This window comes from Triturus cristatus, chromosome 10 (genome assembly GCF_964204655.1).
Source record: "Triturus cristatus chromosome 10, aTriCri1.1, whole genome shotgun sequence".
NCBI lineage: Eukaryota > Metazoa > Chordata > Amphibia > Caudata > Salamandridae > Triturus > Triturus cristatus.
Genome location: NC_140593.1, coordinates 1,040,161,254 through 1,040,187,989, shown reverse-complemented (window position 1 = coordinate 1,040,187,989; position 26,736 = coordinate 1,040,161,254). Strand labels below are relative to the sequence as shown.

General features: G+C 46.1%; 1 protein-coding gene across 2 annotated transcripts in view; it reads right to left on the bottom strand.

The window, feature by feature from the left end:
- PDAP1 (PDGFA associated protein 1) overlaps positions 1–26,736 on the bottom strand; it is a 93,648-nt gene that overhangs the window by 26,687 nt on the left and 40,225 nt on the right. For both annotated transcript variants that reach the window (XM_085629126.1, XM_085629127.1), the window contains exon 2: positions 21,386–21,477. In XM_085629126.1, coding sequence (XP_085485252.1) covers positions 21,386–21,477 — 92 coding nt within the window. The remainder of the gene's footprint in view (positions 1–21,385; positions 21,478–26,736) is intronic.

The window sequence follows — 26,736 nt, the reverse complement described above, 5'->3', positions numbered from 1 at the left end:
AGTAAGAGATGACCATGCTATACAGTAATTCTGAGTGCTGCAGCCGCTACAGGCGCCGGGGAGGAGGGTGGGCGATATGAATGTCAGCAGCCCTAGTGCTATGTCAGTAGCATATTCAGTTCGAGTCATGTGGGCTGCTGAATTCATATCTGTGCATAGATTATATAGCAGTCCCTCAATTAGCGGCGGCTGCCCGTGTCAGCTGCAGCAGTCTGAAAAAGGGTCTTGAGAACAGCCTGTCCTACAGCTGCCTGCTGTTTTGAATGTACATCTACACAGTAGTGTTTAGTAAATGTATGTATAGTGGACCATGTGGCTGCTCGACATATTTCCTCTAAAGGAATGTTCCCTAGGAAAGCCATGGACGCCCCTAACTTTCATGTTGAGTGGGCTCTTGGGGGAATCGTGAATGTGCGTTTAGCTTTTTCATAGCAAACTTGAATATATTTAACGATCCATCTGGCTATCCCTACTTTGGAAATGGCGTTGCCCTTGTGTTGTGGAGAAAAGGCAACGAACAGTTGTTTTGTTTTCCTAAAATCCTTTGTTCTGTCTATATAGTACATGAGGGCCCTCTTTACATCTAGTGTACGTAGCATTCTCTCTGCGACATTTTCTGGATTTGGAAAGAGAACAGGCAGTTCAATAGTCTGATTCTGGAACTGCGAGATCACTTTAGGCATGAATGTGGGGTTGGGCGTGAACCTGTATGAATGGCTAGTGCCTGGAGTTCACTAACTCTTCTCAACGAAGTGATTGCCACTAAGAAAGCTACTTTCCAGGTGAGGAATTGAATCTCACATGAATGTAGAGGTTCAAAAGGTGGACCCATCAGTCTGGTGAGGACCACATTCAGGTTCCACACCGGTGCCGGTGGGTGTGTTGGAGGAATCACTCTTTTGAGTCCCTCTATGAAGGCTTTGATGGCAGGCACTCTGAATAAAGAGAGGTGCTGCCTTTTCTGAAGATAGGCTGCTATTGCGGTTAGATGTATACGGATGGAGCTGTATGCCAGATTGCATCGGTATAAGTGTAACAGGTAACAGATGATGTTCTGAATGGATGCATCCAGCGGATTAATGTCATTGTTTTGACAGTAAATGACAAATCTTTTCCATTTAGCCGCATAGCAAGCTCTGGTCGCGGGTCTCCTGGCCTCCTTGAGGATATTCATACATTCGGGAGACAGGTTCAGGTAGCCAAACTCTAAGACTTCAGGAGCCAGATCGCCAGGTTCAGCTGTTGCGGATCTGGGTGCTGAATTTCTCCATGGTTCTGTGTTAAAAGTTTGGGTGTTAGCCGCAGTCTTTGAGGCGGCACCACGGAAAGTTCTAGTAACGTGGTGTACCATGGCTGGCGTGCCCACATTGGAGCAACCAGGATGAGTGTCATTGAGTGTTTCCTTAGTTTGCGTGCCACTAGCGGTATTAATGGCGCTGGGGGAAAAGCGTACGCAAATCTGCCTGACCAGTTCATCCATATCGCATTGCCCTGCGACTGTGGATGAGGGAACCTGGCGGCAAAGCTTTGGCATTTTGTGTTTTCCCTTGTGGCGAATAGGTCTATCTGTGGATGACCCCACTGCTGGAAGTACGGTCAGAGTACTGATGGATGTAGTTCCCACTCGTGCATTTGGTGGCTGTGTCTGCTGAGCAGATCCGCCATTTGGTTGTCCTTGCCCGGGAAGTGTTCTGCCATGAGGAACATGTTCCTCTGAATGGCCCACTTCCACATGCTCTGAGCCAGATGAGACAACTGTGGAGAGTGTGCTTCTGTATGTAGTACATGGCAGTCATGTTGTCCGTCCGGATCAACACGACTTTGTTGCACAAGTGTACTTTGAATGCCTTCATTGCCAGGAAGATTGCCATCAGTTCCAGAAGGGTGATGTGCATCTTCTGTTGCTGTGTCGTCCATAGTCCCTGCACTGTGTAATTGAGTACATGAGCTCCCCATCCCTGGAGATACGCGTCCGCAGTCAGTATTATTTGTGGAACAGGCTCTTGGAACGGTCGGCTCTTGCAAAGGTTTTGTGGATTCCACCAATGCAGAGAGTTGTATGCCCGACCGCTCACCAACACTAGGTCTTTCAACTGTCCTTGAGTCTGATTCCATTCACGTGCTAAGCACTCCTGAAGCGGGCGCATATGTAGTCTCGCGTGCGGGACTATGAAGATGCAGGAGGCCATCATGCCTATCAACTGCATGAACACTCGCGCTAGAAGGGAGTGTTGAGGTCTGAACTTTTTTATCAGCAGTTGCATGCTGTTGGTCCTCACTAAATTTGGCTGAGCTTTGGCTGCCAGTGTCTATGGTCGCGCCCAGGTACTGCCGTACGTGGGCGGGTTGAAGATGTGACTTTGGATAATATAGTGAGAATCCCAGACTGTGAAGAAGGTGGATGGTGTGGGATATGTGGCTGGCACACTGCTGGACTGACTTTGCCTGAACAAGCCAGTCGTCCAGGTAAGGGAAGACGTGAACGTGCTGTCTCCTTAAGTGTGCAGCCCCTGACCCTCGCTGTTCTACAAGCACGAGCTCTATGGCTTCTTTCTGCAGCATACTTAGTATTTCTTGCTGCAATAATGCCAAGTGCTCTGCGGACATAGGACGGTGTCTTGGTGGTATGTTGGGTGGATTGGATGTTAATTCCAGAAAATAACCATACTGGACAATTTCTCTGACCCACCGGTCTGTGGTGATGGATCTCCAGACTGGCAGGAACTGTTGGGAGTCTCCCCCCGACCGGTGTTATGTGGGCGGGGGGCAGTGACAAGACGTCACTGTTTGTTATTGGCGGAGGACCTAGTGTTGTTGTGTCCTCTTCCTCTGCCCTTGGTGCTGGATCCACGATATCCACCCCTATTGTTCTTATTATAGGTACTCTGGGTACCTCCTTTACTGTACTGCTGCTGGGACCCCTGACCTCTAGCTGCTCCTCTATTCCCGGGGCGACGAAAGGAGCCACTCCGAAACTGCTGCGACTGTAGAGCCCCCATAGATTTCGCAGTTTGTGTCTTTTAATCTTTTCCAGTGTAGCGTCAACCTCGGAACCAAATAAAAAGTCTGGGTTGACTGGTTGATTCAAGATATTATTTTGAATCTCAGGTTTGAAACCTGATATTCTTCAATCCGAAGTTTGGGATCGACGCCTTGTTGAGCCGGTATTTTGGCAGTGTCAGCACTCTTCGGTGTTGATGTAGTCGGATCGACCACCTTGACCGTGGTCGTTGGTGCCCCAACCTTCGGTGTTATAGGCCGTTGCGTCTTCTCGGGACCGAGGGCCTGCTTCTGTTTCTCGGTGCCGAAGTCCTTCTTTCTTTGGTCGGCTCCGACGTCCTTCTTCTGTGTCGACGGATTGGAGGGCTTCGATCCGACCTGAACCAGTTGCACTTTCGGTTTCGATTTGACCGGTGCTGGTTTTGGTTTCGATTTCACAGAATCGACTCCAGTCTTTTTCGATATTTCTGGCTCTCTTAAAATGTTCGAAGCCGGGCCTTCAGGCGGGGCTGTAGAACGATCCGACCGATCTTGGGTAAGGCCCGCAGGCGATCCCTCGACCTGAGCCTTATCAAGACTATCTCCTTCGGCCTCCGCATCGACGGAATGGCCTAGCTCCTCGCCAGAGCTATCTTCCTCGGCCCCAAGGGCCTCATCGTCGTCTCCTACCTAGTCGACGACGTCTTCGTCCTCGAAGATCTCCACATCATCGTCATCATATTGGGATTCATGCTCCGAAGCATGGCTCGAGTCTATCTCCTCGACGCTCTCGACTTCTTCATCCTCGGTGCTGAATAGGTTAACCGGGTTAGGCGCCGAGTTTTTGGCCTCCAATCTAGCCGCCCGTCTATTCCGAAGGGTCTTCTTCGACCGGAACCGGGCGCAGGCCATACACCTGGACTCATCATGATCCGGTGATAAACATTTGTTACACACCGGATGGACATCGACGTGTGGATATTTAGCGTGACATAGAGGACATCTCTTGAAGGGAGTCCTCGATTCCATCTTCGAACGTTGATCGATGTTCGGACCGAAACTCGGTCCGAGAAGGGTAACTCGGTCCGAGAACAAGTATAATAAGATATCGATACCGAACGCAAACAATACCGACGATTCTTTTGGCCTTAAATAAGGTTTTCCTAACTTGAGCTAAGATAAGCACATCCGAGCCCAATGGCGGAAAAAAACAATCTGAGGATGGAGAGGATGCCCATGCGCACTGTAGTCCAGGGGAGGAGCCACCTATCTCGTGATACTTCGAAGACTCTTCCAGGACAACAATGTGCAATCATCCGGACCCAACACTAGGCGGCGATCTATGCACAGATATGAATTCAGCAGCCCACATGCCTCGAACACTGATTTGCTGGATTGCTGCAATGTCTAGACCGGGGTGGTCGGAACCTAGGTTTGCATACAGCCCGGCGTGGTATATGGTCAAGCTAATAAAAGGGACTATGGTGCTCGGGCATATAGTGGTGGTCATGTTGAAGTAATTGGAAGAATCTTCAATCAATCAGGGTATTTAGTTGATAGGGGATGGTATTCTATCGTAGTCTATGGTAGGCATGTGAGGTGACCTCTTCAATATTATTGATGTTTTTTGGATTGTCAAACTACCTCCAATAATGGAAATGGCTATGGTATCTGAACCTATGTAGCCTATGGTAGTCATGTGTGGTAAGCCCTCCAATGTTTTCTGGTATTGTATACTTGGCAGGCTATCCCAAATAAGGTAAATGGCTATGGTATCTGAACCTAGGTGGTCGGGACCTCCAATAGCTGCCATGTCATTTACTCATTAAAAATGATCATGATCGCCCCAGGAGTCCGAGATGGTACAGATTTATTATTCAAGAAATTAAGTGTGGAATGGGGGTGGGGGGGGGGGGGGGGGGGTGGCTTTAGCCCTCTTACATCATGGTGTTCTCCCCAACTCAGTATCTGGCTCTGAGCTCATAGAGAAGTTTCCATGTAGTTTTAAATGTTACATTCAAGCCACAAAATGTCGTCATTTAGTCCATGCATATGGCTTTTCAGGCAGAACACCCTCTGTTGACGACTACCTTGGCCCCAGCCCTACTGACCTTTCTCTAGCTTCTGCGATCCTACGACCTGTCTTGCAGCCAGTGACCTCTGAAACCCCTGGGAAGACCTCTGCCTTCGAAAAAAGACTGATCTCCTGTGGACAGATGACTGGTCCAGACAAAATAAATCTACTCCAAAGACTCAGAATCTGCATCTCCTGCCCCCTCTACACCTATGCAGTGAAGTCTCCCCAGCAATCCTGACCTTGTGTCCAGCATTGGATGAACGCTCCTGACCTCCACAACAGTGCCTGCAGTGTGAATCCAGAGACCCCTCCCCCCATGCAACCGGCTTAAACGTCGAAAGGCAGCCCTGCCTGTGGACCTTGATGAGCTGAATAGACTGTGTCCCTACATCCCAACTTACCTCTGCTATTGTCAGTCTTCCTCTTGCAACCTCCGGTGCCACACCTGCAGCTTCTTTGCAGCCAGAAAAATCCTACTGAAAAGCACTGGACACCCGATGTTGAATGTGCACCCTGCTGCCCCGTTCTCCTGGTGGTTTATGTTTGGTGCTGCATCGTGCCCCCCGTGTGCTTAACCTAACCCCCAAAGCTTGGCCCTTGCAACCTATCTACTTACCTGCGATCAGGGTGGCCCCAGGCACCCCATGTCTTTATTGGAAAGCATTGGGTCGAATCAGAGTTAGACCGCTGTAACTGGCCACCCTGTGCCACTGGTGGTGCATTTGTGGCACTTACCAGACCCCTGGCCCTTGCTGACTTTTGGCTCCAAAGACTGGGATTATAAATGTAATACTTAACTGTTTAACTGCAATATTGTCTTCCTCTAGGATAAACTGGAATGTGTTGGAAAATGTATTTCTAAGTGTCGATTTTTCAATGTGAAAAGTCTTTTTAATTAAAAACATACTTACTGATTATGAAGACCACGGTCTTAAAATAAAATACAAAGTATATTTTCTAACATTGGTCTGGGTCTCCTTGTGGCGTGTGCAGTGGCGTCACTAGGGGGGTGCGGACCGCACCGGGTGACACCCTCACGGGGAGTGACACCAAAGGTCCGGTCGGTGTGTCACTCGGTCTGTGGTGCGTGCACTGCAACCGTCCGTGGCGTGCACAATGTTATTGGAACCACCAGCAGTCCAAACGCAACGACGACGTTCGACGCGCGCAACCTAACCTTGTTCTATTGGTGCACTGTCTCCTCCTCCTCCGCTGCGTCGTCACTAGAGGGGTTCCTTCCCGCATGCGCATTGCCCCCCCCCCCCCCAAAGTGCGCGTGACTTGGAATCATCACGACGAGGGACGAGGAGGTGAGGAGGTCAGCGGAGCCTGTGGTCTGGTGAGTAGTCAGACGCAGATGGAGGAGACACGCACCTTCTTCGTTTTCAGCTGCAGAGAAAAACGTGCATATGTCTTTGCCATCTTCTGGGTTCCTGGTAGAAATTCACATGCGGCACAGTCTGTAGACTGCCATGCTGGTATCGGGAAGGACAGGAGCCTCAGGTAAGAAAGCCAGCTGCAGAGTGGTTCCAATTTTGTTTTAGCCAATTGCAGGCACTTGATGATTGGTTTGCCCGATATCTAAACAAGAAATGTTTTTCATGACTTCTATTGTACATCGTGGAGGGCAAGAAACTAAGCACACAAGAGGAAGCAGACACGCTCACTCAGTATCGTCTGCTGATGAACCCACAGCTGAGGGGAGGTCTCAGGTCGCCGTCGGCCCGTCGCCAGCCCCCACTGCCACTATAATTTAATTTTAAAGCAAGGCCGACCGAGGTAGTCCCCCCCCCCCCCCCCCCCCCTCCCCCTCCCCCCGTCTGCAACTCAGCAGGTGAGTGGCCAGTACTACTATTGCCTGCAAGAGACAACTGATGAGCCTGGTGCGATGCTTCTTCTGTCTGGTTTCTGGAAACATAGTGACAGGTAAGAAACTCTACTCCTGCCACCTGCAGTATTGAGGGTAAATATGGACTGACAATGGGGTAACGGTTAGGATCGCGCACAAATTACTTGGCGGGGGGCACCAGGGAAGGTGTCAACAAGGGCGAAAAAGATACCACAGATCGAGATTCATCGATGTCAGGGGTGTGTTAGCTGGCACGCGGGGCAAGAGATAGTGCAAGGATAGAAAATGCAATGAGTCCAGTGAAGTTAGTAGATAATGCTGCATTGACCTGCCTTGTACTGTAGGTGCTTTGGAAGTAGGTATTTGATTAATTGATGGTGAAAGAGGATGGGCGATGTGCTGCAGTTTTTGCACCATTTCTGCGTTTTCTACCTTACTGAATAGTGCTTCAGTCTTTCTGCACTGTGAGGTCAGTTCCTCCAAGTGATTCCCTCAAAGAGTTCATTCCACACACACATTACCACACATTATTTGGGTTAATGTGTGAGTAAGGGGGCCTAATTTAACACTGATCCAGGTCACTTCTTGACAGAACAGCCATGCTTTGCTTTTTAAGTCTATCCACCTGTCATTTCAATATTTAGCCTCAGAAAGTAAGACAGAGTGGTAGCAAACTGGCCAGATTGATTTTATTCACACCCAAACACATTAGCGCCACTTTTACAGTTTGCCAGTGAAGCGCTATTTTTGCTGTCTTGGCTTTGTTTTCCCTGGGCTTGGATCTAGTGCACCAATCCTGGAGGTACTGCAATGTGAGGATTAAAAAACAAAATTTGTACTGCTGCTCTGTATCTAGGGATGTTGTCTTTTTTTTACCATACTGCTTTCGTTTTGTAAGGATATAAGCAATGGCCATTGAAATGGGTCCATTCAGGGCCCTGTTGTCATGTCCTTAACTCTTCAGGCAAAAGCACTCACTGATTTCTGAACAGTGAGTGTAAAAGCGTTAAGGTAACCATGTTGTTCCTGCTTACATTTCACATGGTTTGCAAAATTTTGTATTCCCTATGATGGTTTGCTTTTTCCAGGATGCGGTCACTTTTTTTTGTAGGCCACATATTGCTCTTGCCCAGTGCGTAATTTAAATTGAGCCGCATCCAGGTGTTTATTGCTGGCAACAATTGGGTTGTAGTTGAAGGCAGTCTGAGTTTCTCTCAGTGGGGCAGTATGGTGTTCAGTGGGGGAGAGGATGTGGCACTATGGCCAGAGCTGCTGAATTTGGAACTGGGGACCCAGGTTCAGACTTAATAACCAGTCCACCAGATCACTCTCCTGAGAGAGCACTATCTCATGCTAGATCTTAGAAGGCTTCGCAAGACATTAGAATCCCTGGTGTCGTAGCACCAGCAGGTGGACCCTAGCATGACAAGTGTAGGTTAATCTACAAGGCTTGTCCACCACTATTCATACTGAAGTTCACCTCCAGTCTTGTGGGCAGGCCTATGAAGCAGTACACCCTAGAACAACAGTGACCTTGTCACTGAGATCACAGGACCCTTGAGAAGGGTCAGCTCTAGGGCGGTGCAACCGGTGTGACCACACCAGGTGCTGACTTTAGGTTGAGGCAGCATTTTTGCAAGTATATTATGGTTTTAAAAGTGCTTGCTGCCTCCTTCCTGGCCTCCAGTAATTTACGGTAACAATAAAAATGTCGTGATGACTGGTGATTAATGTTCTTCCTAGAGAGAGATCGGAATATTGTCTAATGGAAGATTTGACTCATGGAAAGGTAGCTCAGTGAGTTAATGTACCTGCTGCAAAGAACATGTACCATGCAGATCACAAAGTGCACATAATGTAAATAGGCCAGTGGGCTACTTCTTTTGTCAGAGAGACCCTATTGTTACTTGCAGTTTATAAGTTAAAATCCTAACATAGAACAGTGAGCTATTAACTGTCCTCTACTACGCAGCAACACAAGTCACATTTTTTATTAACTTTTGATACGTTTGAGCTACAAACAATGTATTAGTTTAAATGGTCAGATCATGCTGCAGATCTTGCATTATGAGGCAAATATGGCAGAGCCATTATTATTTAGAAAACATTTGCAAACTAGGATTTTTAGCCATTCATGTTTGAACTGCTGTTTTGGAAAAGGGAGAAGTGCTGATGACAGAAACTCCATGGCTCGGAGACAAATGGCTTGAGCTTCCACATTTTATCGTATTTGGGGACATTCTGTGATTAGAAGCATATCCCACTTTGTGAATACATTTTACTGTCAATAACTCATTATAACCTTAAATAATCATGTGTATCCATTGGTTGATAAAACTGGGCAGTGAAACCAAACAAATACAAAAAATTGGGATGTTTGCGCATTCTGGCCACGCCTCTGGCTCTGCCCACTGATCCAATCCTTGGGTTATTCCCGCCCTCTGATTCTCCGCCCAAAGTTCCCCTACTTTTTTTCCCCACTTCGATATATTGTGTTTCTGGATAGTGGGAACACCACACCAGTAAAAAGTACCATACCTATGATATTATAAATTCCAATAAACTGTTGACCAGCAGGTAGCCCACTGTACAACCTGATTAATCAGTCATTATCACACTGTAGTTAACAGGCACATTTTGTAAATATAGGACCTACATTTACAAACGTTACGAAGGATTCTATATGGTCCCGTTATTTGCCAACTGTGTCCACTGGCGGACTCGGAGCAGAGGAGGTCCATGCGGTAAGTCGTGAGGGGGTGACACCATGAGTTACCCGCACCGGGTGACACTAACCCTAGTGACGCCACTGGGCGTGTGCCCATTATTGATCACTGTTGTAGAACAAATGTCTTACACTCCTCAGTGTTAGACCCAAGGCTGCTCACCCACACTACCACTAATAGAGCACTTTGGGTTTTGCATTGAGTCTTGTACACTTTTGGGGAACCCCTGGACTCTGTGCACAGTATTACCGCCTAGCAGCAATATCATATACAGAGCAAGCTTCCTAGAGTCTCCACAACTGGTAGCACATTGTTTTTAAATTATACCAATTAAATAAAAGCCAGTGATGGTGAACTATAGTTTTGACAATCCCGACTAAAGTGAAAAAATGGCAGTATGTGGCCCATTGCCACCTCACTCACTTTCGTATTTTTACTCATGACCACCCACACCTAAGACGCACTTTCAACAGTAAAATAAATCTCTATTTCCGCATCTAAATTGGGATTACTCAACCTTTTTCTCCATTACAAATGATAAAAAAGGAGCAGTACTTTCAGTTGACATTCGCCATTCATCTGTTTTACTTGTATTTTCCGAAAGATGCTACTTTAGTCTTCTCTTCAGCGCCAAGAGAACTCTTTGTGAAAAGATGCTTTATAATATTTTTTAACATAATATTGTCACACCTAAACAAGAAAAGTCAGTTACCAGTACAGAGTCATATTCTGCACCGAAGTCAGTAATGGACATCAGTTTTGGAAAAAAGCATGTTACCCAATCAACCTGCGTAGTGACCTTCTACACACGGATGACATTTTGTGTGCATGTAGTTGAGAATGTTTCCGTGCCAGAAAAGCTCATAGCTGGCTTGGAGTGCTGCAATGCTAAGCAATCTGGTCATACGAGGCCCAGCCGTCCAGAAGGTGCCACAAAATTGTGCCTCACACTGAAACTCAACCAAAGAGGTTAAAGGGTCTTTTGGCAAAATCATTCACTTTGGAGTGGAGCTGGACACATTCTAATGGCCTGCCGCCATTACAGCAATAGTCAGTCCTTGCCAAGAACTGGCAGTAACTGACGAATCAGGACTGAAGATCCCTAAAACCGGACTTCACGTGCTAAAACATTTTTTAAACGAGTCAACATTTGATACCGTCCTTAGTTCAAAAGCTGCTTTGGGAGGCTCTTACTATACGATGAAAATAAAAAATAAAAAGTATTAGGGAATGAAGGAGCGGATCGATACCTTTTTTCTCAGAAGCTATTTTCGAAGTAGAAGCTGTCGCTATTTTCAGTCTGTAGAGGAGCCACCCAGAACTTGGTGCCTTAGTGGCCCAGAATCAAGCTGTTTTTGGACGTTATTCAAGCTGCAGAAAGATCAAGCCAAAAGGAGGTCAGGGGGTTATTGTGAGAAGTTAACCAACCCTCTTACAATTTTGCCCAGACACTTGTTTTGTTCGCTTTGTTTTGCCTGGTCTGTTGCTCAGATCAGTATGTCAATCAGTAGGTTTTATTTAAATTGGTCTGTAAATATGCTTCGCTACAACTGTACTGCTAGGGTGTTCTTTAAAGGAAGCTAGGAGCTCAATCTTTTCGGTTAGCTCATTTCCTGGTTGGAGAATTATTTTGCTGGAGGGTGCAATACTAGTATCCGCCATTAGATGGCAGTGTAGTCCTTTTACAATGGAAACTAGGTCCAGAAAAGAGCTACTGTATTGAAGACTGATCAGAAGAAAGTTGTTTTGCGGCTGTCTAAGCTGAGGAGGAACAATAGTTACTTACCTGTAATCTGTGGTTCTCCAGTATTGGTGTCTTTCATAGATTCACATGCCTGAATCATTCCCCGGAGTGTGAGTCCCACGGTACATAAAAATGCAATAATCATGCATAAAATAACCAAAAAAACTTTGGTAACCTGAAACCAGGAAGTAAAGTAGCCTAAGCTACAAGGAAAAACACTTCCACACCTATGACTATCACAGTCATTATGTACAGTCCAAACTGCAGCCAATCAGGCGACATCACCCACCAGAATGTTCTCCTCAGAGGCTCAGGCTCTCAGATTTTCTCGCACAGGAGTGAAGCAATACATATTAGCCTAAAAGCCTCTGAGGGGAGGTGGGCGGGTTGCATGTGAATCTATGAAAGACACCAATGCTGGAGAACCACAGATTACAGGTAAGTAACTATTGTTCTTCTCCAGTATTTGGGGTGTCTTTCATAGATTCACATGCCTGAATCAGAGTAGATAGCAGTACGTAACATCATGCTCATAAGACGCTGCTTTTGTGTGATAGACAATATATATTATCAAACTGTATAACTATAGAGAAATACATGTGCGTTTCAACATATGTAGAACAATTTCAAGATAGAAACAGTAAGGAAAAGCGTCTTATAGAAAAGCATAGTGGAGGAGGGAGAACAGAGGCTCGCCTTATTTGAAAAGATTGCGCAGTACAGCTTGTCCTACTGATGCATCTGCATCACTTGCTGCTTCAAAACAGAAGTGTCTGGTAAACGTGTGTCTGTTGGACCATGTTGCCGCTTTACAGATCTGGTGAAGAGGCACACCGGCAAAAAGAGCTGTGGATGACGAGATTGCTCTTGAGTACGCTCTTGGGGGTCGCTTCTAATGGTCTTCCCGCTTGATCATGGCATAAGCAAATTGCAGCAGAGATCCAACGAGCAACGGTTGATTTCGAGACCGAACGTCCTTGGCGTGGGATTTGCCACATGCCACAAAGAGTTGATCGGATTTGCGTATTGTTGCTGTCCGTTGTAATTAGAACTTGAGACATCTTTTGATGTCAAGGGAATGCAAAGCCCTTTCTGCAGCTGTGAGCAGATTTGGGAAAAAAGTCTTAAAATTATAGGTTCATTAAGGTGGAAATCCGTCGGGACCTTTGGCATGAATCTTGGGTTAGTGCGCAGCACTACAGATTTGAATGTAAATTGTAGAAAAGGTGGATGAATAGTGAACGCTTGGAGGTCACCAACTATTCTGGTTGATGTTAAAGCTAGTAACAAGGAAACCTTCCAAGAATATAAATCAACCTTGTGAATAGGTTCGAAAGGGTGCCGCATTAGTTGTACAAGTACTATATTAAGGTGCACAGAAGAAGGTGGACAGAAGAAGGTGGACGTCGGATAGGGGGGGGGAACATCCGGAACAACCCCTTAAAGAATTGTTGAATGACTACTTGAATAAAGAGTTAACACCATCCTGCCGAAACCTTGAAATTGCCGCCAAGAACACCTTTAGAGTAGAATGGGAAAGGCCAGACTTCGCCAATTGTAGAAAGAATGGTAGAATTTGTTCTGGTCTTGCCTGAATAGGGTGGATATTGGCAGACTGCCACCACATGCAAAACCTCTTCCAGTTCAGTTTGTAAGTTTTAATCGTAGCAGGTGCTCGAGCATTAGCTAAAACCTCCTGACAGTCTGGAAGAATATCTATGTGTGCAAATTCAAGGTGTTGAGGAGCCAAGCCGCTAATCTCAGCGATGCTGGGTCCGGATGACAAATTTGTCCGTTCTGGAGGGTCAGAAGGTTCGGAATTGGCCGGAAATGGATGGGCTCGCACTGCGAGAGGAGAAGCAGTTCCGTAAACCACTACTGGTGAGGCCATCTGAGAGCAATGAGTATCATGCGGCAAGGTTGTTTCTTGATCTTGCGTAGAACCAACGGAATCGGTGGAAAAGAGTAGGCATATGTTTGTGACCAATTCTTCAAAAGCGCATTTCCGAGCGAATCTTTGTGGGGAACCCAACTTGCAAAGAAGGGGCATTTGCGGTTCTGGCTGGTTGCAAAGAGGTCTAGATCGGGATGCCCCCATTCTTGAAACACCCTGTTTAGGGATGGTTGGTGCAGTTCCCACTCGTGGTTTGATGTTGTGGATCTGCTGAGAGAATACGCCAGAACATTGGCGACTACTGGGACATGAATATCTTTGAGGCTGATTTTGTGACGAATCGCCCAATCGGAAATCTCTGGAGCTTGCAGAGGTAGCAGGGCTGACTTTGTCCCACCCCATTTGTTCAAGTAATGCATACTGGTCGTATTGTCTGTTTGTATTAGTATGGATGTTCCTTAGAAGATGGTTCGAAAGGATTTTAGAGCCAGGAATATGGCTCATAACTCTAGACGGGTGATATGCCACCTTTTTTGTTCCAGAGTCCACCTTCCGCTGACTGTCATCCCCTGAAGGTGCGCCCCCCCAATCCCGCGAGGGAAGCATCTGTGGTTATGGTAAAATCCGGCATTTCGACTAGAAATGCATATCCTTCTTACAAGTTCTTTATCTTGCTCCACCAATGAAAGGCTTCCTGCATCCGAAGAGTGATGCGAACGATGTCCTCGAACGATCCCGAAATCTGGAGCCATTGAAGGTTGAGCTCCTCCTGCAGTGGCCTCATTCTGTAACGGCAGTTGGGAATCAGAGGAATGCAGGAAGAAATCATTCCCAGGAAGGACTTGTACAAACGGACTGAAACACACTCTTTTGACAGTAATGAGCGCGCAAGGTTGCAGATCTTGACTTGCCTTTCTTTTGAGCCAAAGGCGAGGGTCAGTTTTGTGTCCAATGTTGCTCCTAGAAAAGTTCTTCTTTGCGATGGAGTCAGATGAGACTTTTTGAAATTTATGGAAAGACCCAGAGACTGGAAAAGGAGCAGGCACTGCTGAACATGTTCGGATGTTGTTTTGACAGAATTCGCCTTGATAAGGCATTTGTCCAAGTACGGGAAAATTTGAATGCCCTGCAGGCGAAGGTGTGCTGAACGGAGTCCAAAAGGAAGGACTCTGAATTGAAAGTCTCTGCCAGCCACTCTGAACCGTAGAAATTCTCTGTGTCTGGGAAGGATCGGCACATGAAAATAAAGCGTCCTGGAGGTCGAGGGTGGCCATGTGATTCCCCCAACGAAAGTAATTGTAGAATTTCTTTAAGTGTTAACATTCGGAAGGACAGCTTTTTAAAGAATTTGTTGAGGGCTCGAAGGTCGAGAATAGGGCGCCATTCTCCCGACTTTTTTCGGATGAGGAAAAATCTCGAATAAAATCCTGTTCCTCTTTGCAACAGAGGGACTTTTTCGATTGCCCCCCTCCGGATCATCAGATTTGAGAAAAAAGCTCTTTGAGATGAGCAGGGGGTGGACCCATGGGATGAGAGTTGGGGGGGGGGGGGGGGGGGGATCTTTCTGAATTCCAGAGCATGGCCTCTGGCTACTATATCCAAAACCCACTTGTCTGTAGTAATTTTGGACCAGCTCAAATAGAAGTGGGATATTCTTCCTCCAATTCTTGTATGGGGAAACGGCAGAAATGGTGGCAGTTGGCTGACCTCATTGTTATTTTATTGGACTCTCGTCCACGAAAGGATTGCTTCTTTCTTGACTGCGAATAGGAATTACTTCGCTGTCCATAAGATTGCTGCCTATAGTGTTGGAATCTTTGATTAGTTTGGGAGGATTGATAAGAAAGCTGTTGATTATATCCTCCCCTGTTGGTGAAGGATCCACGTCTTTTGACACCACGGAAAGACGACTTTCGAAACTGCAGGCTACCAAGAGACCTCGCCGTCTCTGTATCTTTAATAGCCTGAAGGGCCTCATCCACATGTTGTCCGTACAGAGATTCTCCATCAAATGGCATATCGATCTTTGTTTGGATCTGGTGACGGAAAGATGATGATTTCAGCCAACCTTGTCTCCTCAATACTGCTGCACCCGCCAATTGTCTAAATCCAGTGGATGCCACATCCACGGCTGCGTCGATGATTTCAGCCGAGGTATATTCCTCCTCCTGCAAGATCTTCAAGGCCTCGGATATTGAAGGCTCCGGCAGCATATTAATGCAGGGGGAGATGTCGGACCACATTTGACGATCGTATCGCCCTAATATGGCTAGGGAGTTGGCAGCCCGAACCGTCGTCGCAGCCATCATGGAGACCTTTTTCCCAATTGCGTCCAATCGTCTGCCATCCCTGTCAGGTGGAGCGGATATAGGAGACGAGGGGTTCCTGTGCCGCTTGGGCGATGACAGTCGGCTTTAGGCTGGCCGATGAGACATGCCGGGGAGTCGTTTGGTGCTTTATATTTTTATTGTCCACCCGAGGCAACACTGCTGGGAGAGAATTTGGTGTCGCCATGATTTTTGAGCCTTCTTTCCAGATAAAATCTATTATTGGAATTGTTCTGATCGGTTTTCTCGGTTGGCCCTTGAAATCATAAAGAAAGCAGTCATCTTTCTTTGCTTCCATTGGAATAAGAAATCTCTTTGTTGCTCTCCATAAGGAGAGGAATACTTCCGATATCCACCGGAGGAGAGTCCACAGGGGCCGGAGCGGTCGGTGACGGAGTTTGGACTTGATATTCGCCCCACTCCGACAGCACCTCTCCCTCTTCCCTGTCATCAACCATTGTATTTGCGTCATGGGAATGATGAGATGGCAGTGGAGAAGGTGGTCTGGGAAATTGGAAAGAGGGTATAGGAACCCTTGGCATAGGCGTCGACGGAAGAGACTCTGCCGATTCCGAAGGAGGAAAGCGCCGATAATAGTCCTGCAACATATACTGTAAATTGATTAGCAGTTCTAAAGGCATTTGTGCTGAAGGAACTGAGACAGGAGGTGGAGGTTGAGGCTCAGTACCTGGATCTTCCTCCTGGTCGTCATCCTGATATTTAATGAAGAGTTCTGATGGACTCCTTGCAGTGCGAAATCGGTCATCTTCTCCAGATTCGTCCTCCTCAGAATCTAAGAGCTGTTCCAGCAGCTTTAATGGCGATAGGGCTTCCAAAAAGGAGCCACGACGTTGCAGAAGAGAAGCCGCTGTCGAAGGCTGGATGGATGAAGCAGACGCTGATGTCGCAGTCCAAACCTGTGCAGGAAGATAGGAGAGGCGTCGACGAGTACGCCGTCGACGGGAGCGTCGACAATGGCGGCGGTGGCAATAAGATGCGCACTGATGAGGAAGCAGTCTTCGATGACGAGGCAACTTGTCGACGAGATGTTAGCCGTCGACGAGGCAACCTTCGGCAACGAGGAGGTCGACGAGGCAACCTTCATCAGCGAGGAAAGTTTCGTCATCGACGAGTCAGTCTTCGTCAACGGGGCAGCCGTCGACGAGGAAGTCTTCGTCGACGAGGTGGGCGTCGACGCAGCAGTCGTTGACGAGATCGTCTTTGTTCTTACCGTCGACGGAGCGGAGATGAGAGATGACACCTCCGTCGACGAGATGGGTCTGACAGCCACGGAGACCAACGTCGACGGAGACGAAGCCGATGTCATAATCATCTTCGGTCTTGGAGACGAGAATGTAACCGTCGACGTTGATGTAGCGTTGACGATGAGAATAGTCGACGAAGGAGCTGTCGACGACGGCATTTTTACCAGAGGTAAATCTTTGTCAGGAAATCTTTTAGGTGCCAGAGACTTTCCAGATTTCCTCTGGGCGTAGTAGGCTTGGATTTGGAAGGTGGAGAAGCCTTCTTTGAAGAAGAAGACTGGCCAGAGCCCTTAGCAGGCTGAACTTTCCTCAACACCTTCGCCCCAGGAGAAGATGATTTTTCTTCAGCCATCCTCTTTCTGGAGGATACAGAGGACCCAGAGGCTGCACTTTCTACCTCAGATAGAGGGTTATCCTTATCCTTAATCTTCTGTAGCCAGAGAAGTAGGCGCCCCTCTCTATCCGAGGGTTTTCTGAGGGAAGGTCCTGCAGATCTTACAATCTCTCACCTCATGTTCCGGATAGAGGCAGTAGATACACTTCTTGTGAGGATCTTCAGAGAATAGCCGGAGCTTTCCACAGGACTCACAAGGCCTAAAGAGAGACCTCTTAGAAGTTGACATCTTGAAGTAAGCAAAAATCAGCAAAAAATTGAAGTCCCTTGACACGACGTGCGGTAGAAAATCTTGAGAGCCCGAGCCTCGGAGGAGAACATTCTGGTGGGTGCTATTGCCGGATTGGCTGCAGTTTGGACTGTACATAATGACTGTGATAGTCATAGGTGTGGAAGTGTTTTTCCTTGTAGCTTAGGCTACTTTACTTCCTGGTTTCAGGTTACCAAAGTTTTTTGGTTATTTTATGCATGATAATTGCTTTTTTCATGTACCGTGGGACTCCCACACCGACGACGGGGAATGATTCAGGCATTTGAATCTATGAAAGACACCCCAAATACTGGAGAATACAAGCTTGTTAAAAATCCTAAGAGGAACTAGATTCTGGAGTGAGGGAATACCTTCAAGTCATCTCTGATCAGTAAGGCGATTAGACATTAGTGTGTTTATTCCAGTATGGCTACGTTTTTTCAGTGTTTGTTAGCATGTGAGCACTTGTCCGTGGGTGGGGGTGGCTGGAGATGGTTGATCAGGAACTGTTTAACCAAGCATTTGGGAAAGCAAGGCCAGGCATTGTCCGCTAGTCTTTAGGCTTTGTAAATGCTCGTTTTACTTTGTATTTTCGATTTAAATGAATCATTAGTTTTAGAGGTTGCTGATCCTTAGACAAAATAAAATATTGGCTATAAGCACGCACATTTTTTTCTTCTCAAAAAGCACATGTTGCCAGAGTAGCCCCTGGCACTGAAGGTAACTACTTTGCGGACGGATTGGATCCTTGGTTAAAGAGTGGACTACAGTCCCAGATTGTGAAATCAGCAAATGGCATAACGGGGCGGATCCACCATCCCAATGCGGTTGTGGATGGAAGAAAAAAATGTTTAAGACTTGCGTTGCATCACTCTTGCTTTCCAGGGACTAGCAAGACTTGAGGGAGGTTTCAAGGCTTCAGCTCCTCTGACTAAATAGGCCTGATCGGTGTAGAAACGGTGAATAAGATGTGAATAGGTGCACTCTGACCTGGAGTCCAAGGTGCAGGAGTTGGATGCTATGTTGAAGGCGAGCAGGTGGTTGGGGGATGTGCCTGGTTCCGATGTTGGGGCAGATGAAGTCAGGCAACGCTATGAATGCAGTGTGCTGCCAAACGTCGAGGAAAGGCAGAATCACACTGTAACCCAGAGACAGGTAGCTTGATTGCAGTCGAAGTGAAGGCTTGTTTGCCTCAGGTCAAGAGGTGAATTTGGGGGCCTTAGAAGTAGTCCGTTAGTGACGGGGCCATGTAGGCCCCTCGTTGACAGCTCCTTCTCGTTTGAGACTTCGAAGCCCAAAATCAAGTTGTTTTTAATATGTAGCTTTTTAAAGAGAGCCCAGGAGTATAAATAGAAATGGAGTAGAAATGCATCCAGACCGAGGAGACGGAATTGGACTTACCAGTCAGTCATTTTCTCAGTGATTAGTCATAGTAAATACAAGATACATGTGTACAACTTGGTGACATCCACAATTACTAGGAGACGAGAGTGACCCTAAGGTATACCATCAAGGTTCTTTAAAAAGTCACCAGTATCGTTAATACAGGGCAGAGATAGTCACTAGTGGTGTCAAATAGAGGTCTATTTTGATCTGAGATGTATGATGAAATTAGATTTTATGACTGCAACTGCAAGACATTGTCAGGGACCAATTTTAACCTTCAGTAATCTTGCGGTCAATCAGATTTCAGGATTAACCTAATCGGCTTGCAAAGCTGCACACACAGAGCCTCTATGGAGAAAGCCTTCAGATCTTCAATAAAGTATTTGTTTTAACTTTGGGAAACTAGATCGTCATATCATTGAACCACCACTTGATCAGCTTTAATTTATAAATGTGTAGAACAAAAATTGTTGTTGTTCAATACTATATGGAAACAGGAAAAGAACAGCTATGTAAATCAAAATTGCGGTCAAATTTACATAAATCACATTCTCGATAACAATCACCCGCTACTTTACAATAAATGTAGAAGATCTCGAGGGAGGCCAGGTAAATCATATCCTCCGCTTGTCACCACTGCTGACAAAGTAGGTTTTTACCAGGAAAGAGCACATCACCCAAACGTAGATGGCCTCTTCATGTCTTGGAGGCGAGTGCCCTTACCCCGCACTCTGGGGTGTCTCAACAGATTTTGAAAATCTTTCAACACACTTCATTGAACATTTGTGTTTGCAATGTTGACACATGGACTTTGGGGAGGACGCTGTGAAATGAGCAATTCTTGCATATGCGTTATATGCTGAGCCAAGAGAAAGGGTCCGCACAGGACATAGAAAATCAGACTCGTCGTACAGGGTGAAGAGGGGTACTCGCCGGATGCCAGTCCTCTTCACTGCAGTTCACAATCGCAATTTAACCTTTCTTTATTGTCATCCAAGCAAGAAGGGATAATGGCACAATGACGATGAGAGTTTTATGCCTCAATGTTCTTCAGTAGCTGTCTGTGGACAAGCAAATGCACTGCAACTGGAATAGGGATTTTACCAAACTGTTCTGTTCATTACGATCAACCAATAAACGGCTTGCCATGCTGGCCCTGGGAGGGTGTCTTATTCATGAATGACCACCCCCAAAAAAGCAGCTTTCTACCTGCTTTCGTAAGCAAGTCAGAACTAAGAAATCACTTCAGCCCTGGAACGTAGTTTATCTAGACCTTCTAAATTTGAACTTGAAGTATTTTACTACACCTTTGGATCAATAACTATTGCCCCAGTTTAACCAATTGCTCTACTACCTACTCACCAAGTTCAGCACTCACTCATTATTTAGCAAAAGGGGTCAAGAGGCCTACTCAACGACACTGCCACACCCATTACTCTTTCTGACCGACCTCATTTGCCCATGGAATGTTTGGACATGACAGCACTATTCTAAACCAGAAATTGTGGTTCTCTACTGTGGCCTAGCCTAATCAAATTTTTTTTATGGCTTCAGTGCGTTGGACCAATTATTTCTGTCCTTCCATCCCATCCTCCTGGTAAACTAAAAAACAAAAAAACAAACCTTGTAGAATCATACTCAAAACCTCTTTTTGATCACACTCACAATAATGTGCAGAAGCGCATCAGCAGTGATCATAACTTCCTCATGTCGACGTTAATGAGGCGCAACCACCATTTGGGGTCGTGGACCTGTAGGGCTATTGCTTATTCATCTAAAATATCCTTCACTAACCCTCCTACGTCCACACCACAGAAAAAACCCTATCACAAATATCATTAGCACCAGGTTCCAGTTGAGGTTTTTCATCTTATTGCAGCCTTGTTGGCAAATAAAGAGTAATGGTGTAACCCGTTCCAACTATGTCGTCTTTCCTTGTACACCGTTCTGTATGGACAATTATATCCAGCTACATGCGGATGGTAATTACCAATGGAACAGCCAAGCTGTTTAAGATTTGCACTCCACTCCTAATGGGAGCAAGTGCTGTTTGAATTTTGGTGGCGCTTTCAAATACGTTTAAATGCCCTATCAGATCTTTAATCCTTAAAAAACAATATTAACTCTTGACAAACCTATCAATCAAGTTAACGGACAACTCCCTCACTTGCACTTCATTGAGGCATTTTATCACCCCTATGCTCTTTCAATGCCCACTAACGTATCTTTACCAACAGCCTCAAAGCTGGATTTTACCCGTTACCCACACACTAAGGGTTAAATTATTATGACAGGCATAGCACAAATTGCATGGATTATCCGTACATACGAAACTATAATCTGGGCATGGTATCAAAAACAGAGGCCTCACAGGACCCGTTTAGTTAGTGGTTAAGGAAAGCAGTGAAAGAGTATGGGTTGAAGTTAGAATGATACAATGAGAAAAAAGTAAACTTTAGTTGTATTAGAGAAAGACTTTGTGTATATGACATACCCTCGCCTTTTCCTTCTCTGCCAAAAGCTGTGCATCGATCTCTTCAGGGCTGGTGTACTGCCGTGCTCGGCCCTTGTGGCCGCCTTTTCTTCCTGTTAGTAGACAGCACAGAAGTTTCCATTTAAATATACCATTTCATTCCTTGTGGTTGATTTAATGCCCATAAGCATTTCGACAGAGCAAACCTGTTTACTGAGAGGGAATTCAATTCACACATTTAAATTACATAAGTCATATACATTTCACAAAGGCATGACATTTCTCATAACATTTGCAAGCACAAGAATCAAACAAAATGCTCAGAATAACACAATCATGTACTAAAGTCAAGTGCCATAGTTCAGATTAGAACCCAAGGTCCCCTATATAGCAGTTCAGCCCCGAGACCACATCCCTTCCTTCATTACAGTCAGGAGCTGGTTTCAATATTCCTGGATACTGATGGCTCCATTACTACCAGTGCACACCATAAAAAAAAAAAAAAAAAAAAAAGCCGAAACCTACCACTGCTGCACCACATGGTAAATAGGTTTTGGGTACCATGTTCAGATAACATTGTTTCCGTCCAGTGCAGAGAGCTTACGGAAACCTCAATTTTAACGGGAGGTTTACTTTGTTCACCTATTACAGGTTACCGTGCATTGGTGCTCCCAAAATGATTTTATTCTTTTGGAGGGTGGGGGTGGGTTGTAAAGTATTGTAGATTTATAAAAAATGCTCATTAACCCGGATAAGGAGTTGAAGTGCTTTAGGGTAGGTTAATGTGCTGGGTGAAGAGCCCAGAGTTACTTGCAAGTGCTAGCTTAAGTGCTGTAGTTACTTGTATATTAGACATTACAATTCATATCCCTAATTAGATGCAGACGCATTAGTTAAGTGTCGATCTGTACCTCTAATTCTGTATCTGTCATTAAAGAGAATGGAGGGCATGTAGTATACTACTGTTTGGTTGTCTGTGCACACCATGTTACCGGTTGGCAGTAGTGCCGTTAAACAACATTTACACTTATTTCGGGGATGTTTATAAAGGCCCAGTTAGAGTCTGTCAGAAAGATTTAATTAGGGAGGAGTACAGAAGGTGAAGGATTAAATCATAGAATGAGATCATAACTGAGATCGATCCAGTTCGGAGGGGGTATCATAAGCCTATTGTCCAAGAAGCACAATTTGGAGCTGCCTCACAAGCTGCATGATGCCATGAAGTAGAAGTACAAGACGACATTTTTACTGAAGGTTTTCTATTTGCATCTGAAATTGTACCCTTCAGATTACGAGAGTACTGAAAGTTGTCCGAATTTCCTAGTGTTAGGTTTGGGTCTCCTCAAATGTTCTTGCTAGACGCAGGTATTCATCCTTGCTTTGAGACAGAATCTTGTACTCCATCCTTATCAACGATGTATTTGCGATGCTCTTGTGGGACACACTCAATTTTTAGGTCATGGTCTAGACTAGCATGCAGGCTTCCACTTTTTAGGCCTCGTCTAAGCAATGCATGTGCGGTCTCTTCGAGACAAGCTGTGTCTAGACTGTGGGCTTTAAGAACCGCCCATCTTTCCAATTGGCGCCTTTTACTGTCCTGCAGAAATGGCTGTTTTTCATTGGTTAATATGGTTAGTAAGTAGACCCTTCTTTTTAGGTCTAGCCTAGCATGGCAGCGCATGCTCTGCAAGATCTATTGTCGTCGAGTCGACTTTGGAAGTGGGGTGGAAGCTCCGCCCATGCTTTTCATTGGCGCGCGACACTTTATGCTAAAGGCTCGCTTTCTATTGAAAGTGAGGCTTTTTTGTTCCCTCCCCGTCTCCTTTTCGGCTTGCCCACCCGGACTCGATCGTTCCCTTGCGGCTTTACACAGGTGAGCACTATATTCCAGCTTATTCTTTCAGCACAGCTCCTAAGCCAACACGATGTTTCCCATTTCTGTCAGGAAATGCAGTTCGGGATACCCATTTGAGGGGCTGGGATTTTCCTAACTCGTATGAACTCAAGACCTGCTCTGTAGTGGGCACGGGGCTGAGAATACTTTCCAATTCCAAAATATTGACGTGACGGCATCGGTGCACATTGTTCTTTGTGGGAAAGGCGGAGGAGGCTGTTTGGGGGAGGGGTGTCGCCTTGTGGCACAATGAGAGCCTTGGAGCTTGGATTCCGCTCCGGTGTTCGGCTGCAGATGGGTCTGCAAGTGTAGTCACTTGTAGTGATGCAAATTTGTCCATTTATACAGAATGCGCCACACACAGCAACGCAGCAGGAGAGTCACATCTTCGCTAATGAATCCAGGAAAGTCCACGAAACCACAGCACCCTCCGGATCCTTCGCAATGTGCCATGGGAACATGTCTTCTTAGTGACGCTCAGCCGCCTGTGCCACCCACCAATCACTCCTGGGACAGCCCTTTAGAACTGTTCACGGTTTGCTTTTCACCGGGTCTTTCCCCATTCTCTGGCCTTACTTCTCTACCACAACCTTACGGTACTTTTCCTTTGCAGGGGCAAGTCACAGCAAGTCTGTTACCTGCACTAATTTTTTTTTTTTCTCCCGGTGCTGTTGACACCTATGCGAATACACACCATTTAGTGATCACGTGAAGTAAAAACGTTATTGAAAATGACCAATTGTATGCTTCAAATCTGGGATTTTAAGAGAGACCGCTGGGGGTAAACCCCGGCCTTTCAGTGCAAACTGCACCCACTATGTTGTGCCCCAGAAACCGTGTGTCCACTAATTTCACCAGATATAGTATTTATATATAGCGCCTGCTAACACATTAGCTACTTTATAGCGCTGCAAACAACATGCCTTACTATCTTATAGTTCAATGGTGCTTAATGTATTGACCTCTCAAAGATTAAGGGTTGGCTTACCCAGCAGGAGTTCGAACTTTTCACAGCAACTCGCTGGCCTTTTTAAAATCGACAAAGTTCCTGCAATGTGTGACCTTAGACAATTCATCTCACATCTTAGCTGTTCTCTCCCGAGCTAGGCGCACTTGGTTAACTAAACTCAGCATCAACACTACATAAAAGTGACATATTTACTGAAGGAAGCGTTTTATAACTCACAGCACAAACTACATTTTCTTCGTCCTTGGACATAGAATGGTCTCTTTTTATTAAACAACTTGCTGCTGAAGGGTGGAATGAAGTCACCTCCGCTCGCATGTATCGCTGTGTCTGCAGGACTCTCGCGAATCACTGAGGAGTGCTACACATGAAATCAAAGACAGAAGTTCCACCATGGGAGAAACAACCACAACAAACCCCGTAAGTGCGTTTATCAAGAGACCAGTACCGCAGTCTCGTAACCTGTGATGTTTGTATCACTAGAGTGTCCATGTTTACCTCACGTGTACCGTTTATGTTGTGACTGACTCTGCTCTGCCAAGTTTAGGACCTGTGCCCTAAGGGGTCACACACTTATGTCTGCGATAGGTCTCGCATTTAAGCAAGTTTGAGTTATTGGCATTGTAAATGACCATGCCTTTTATTTATGTTTTGGTTTTTAAAATATAAATAAAAGGCATTGTCATTTACAATGCCAAAAGCATAAACTTGCGTAAATGCGAGACATATTGCATTGCAAATGTTTGGTAACTTTTGCAACCTCCCATGAGGATTGCCCCAGCTACATGTGGGGTTACTGGTCAAGTTATTTATTACTATCGCAGCACTCTTTTTTGTTGTTGTTGTTGCTTGTTTAGGCTCAGAAACTCATTGGCACCCACTCTTGCTTGCTCTTCTCTGTAATCTGAACAGCTGCTCTTCATATCTCGCTCCTCACCTTGGCTGCAGCTGCCTCCTCCTCGTGGTTTTATATTGACAGAAAGAACTTCTAGCACGGGACGCTGCGACGTCGCGCCTTATCCTGAAGAATGTTGGCAGTACCCCCCCCCCCCCCTTTTTTTTTTTAAACATTTACTGCGATCACTTCTGTGGGTGCGTGAGGGGCCACGTGCCTTTTATGAGAACGGCACCCACCACGCTTTATGTTCCATAAAGCTCAGTGAGCGTGAACCGGGCAACATTTTGTTACGACAATGCACATCGCTACTGCGCCCGTCATGCTTCATGAAGCTCAGGGGCCATGAACCAGGCACTGTGTTGGTAAAACAATGCATCTCTGGCAGTGTTTTTCAATCCTCACCCATGCGCACAATGAGCAAACCCACATCTCCCACTGCTCTGCTTCAGAGCTGCAGGTCCTCTGTACACTTGTCATTGTGCTTGTACCTCAACACATCCTCTATCCCCTACCCACACAACTAACCTACCTAACACACACCTCGTTCTTCACATACACTTACAAAATGGACAGACAGCGCTCCACCATTGCTCCTCAACCGGATCTCTTTTCATGCTTACACATAGCGCAATTTTGTCACCGCATGATATGCCTTTTAGCAGATTTTGAGAAAAAATATGCAAGGATACAAAAAGTTGAGAACGTTTATTGCAGAGGATCACGAGTAATAGGACGTCTCTGACCTGTAACGGCACCACTTATGCCAATTAATACCCAGTAATTCTAGGATTTCTAAAATCTGACCGTCCTGTTAATGTTAAGTATCTTAATATCACATGGGGTTGTTTTTTTACGCTTCACTGAAACCATTGGTAACAGTACGAAAACCTAAACTATGTGCCAATGCTCATTAACGTGATCATCAATAGATCATACTGCATTAGACACACAAACACTGGGAGTAATGGGCAGGGCCTGTTAGGGATGCGGCACATACCACGTATTCTGTGTCATGCCACTGCGTGTGCCTTGTGACACGAGGGGATCCTGTCGCTCCCGGCCTCCACCAGGCAATGTCCCAGCGGTGGAGGGCACTCGGCTATCTGCAGGGCAGCAGGGGCTCCCATGGTAACTAGGGGCTGTCGCTCCCACCAGCATCATATGGGCCCGGAAAGTCTCCCTCCGCCTCCCCCGGGTGTATCTGGACCAACAGACTTCCCAAGACAGGGTATTTGAGTCCCTCACTTGCTGTTTATGTCCAGGTAGGAATGCCCCCTATGCACTGACAGGTGCTCCATCCTGAAGAGGTGTGTGGGGGCCTCTCAGTGCATCAACAGCCCCACCAAGGTGAGTTAATGCCTGGGAGATGGCAGCCTTTTTCTTTTTAAATCACTTTTGAATGCTCAGTTACAAATGTCTCAGTTGTTGTCCTTAGTCCTCTATTCCCTCCCCCTTCTTCTAACCCGCCGCCCCACCAGTTTGAAGGTTTGCACGTTTGTCTGCATGGTTGTATTAGCCAGCAATAACCTTGCTGCCCCATGTGTTTCACTGGGGATACTCACCGGGAGGTAATCCCCCTTACCTGCCCATCTTTTTTTACTACTATGCAGCCT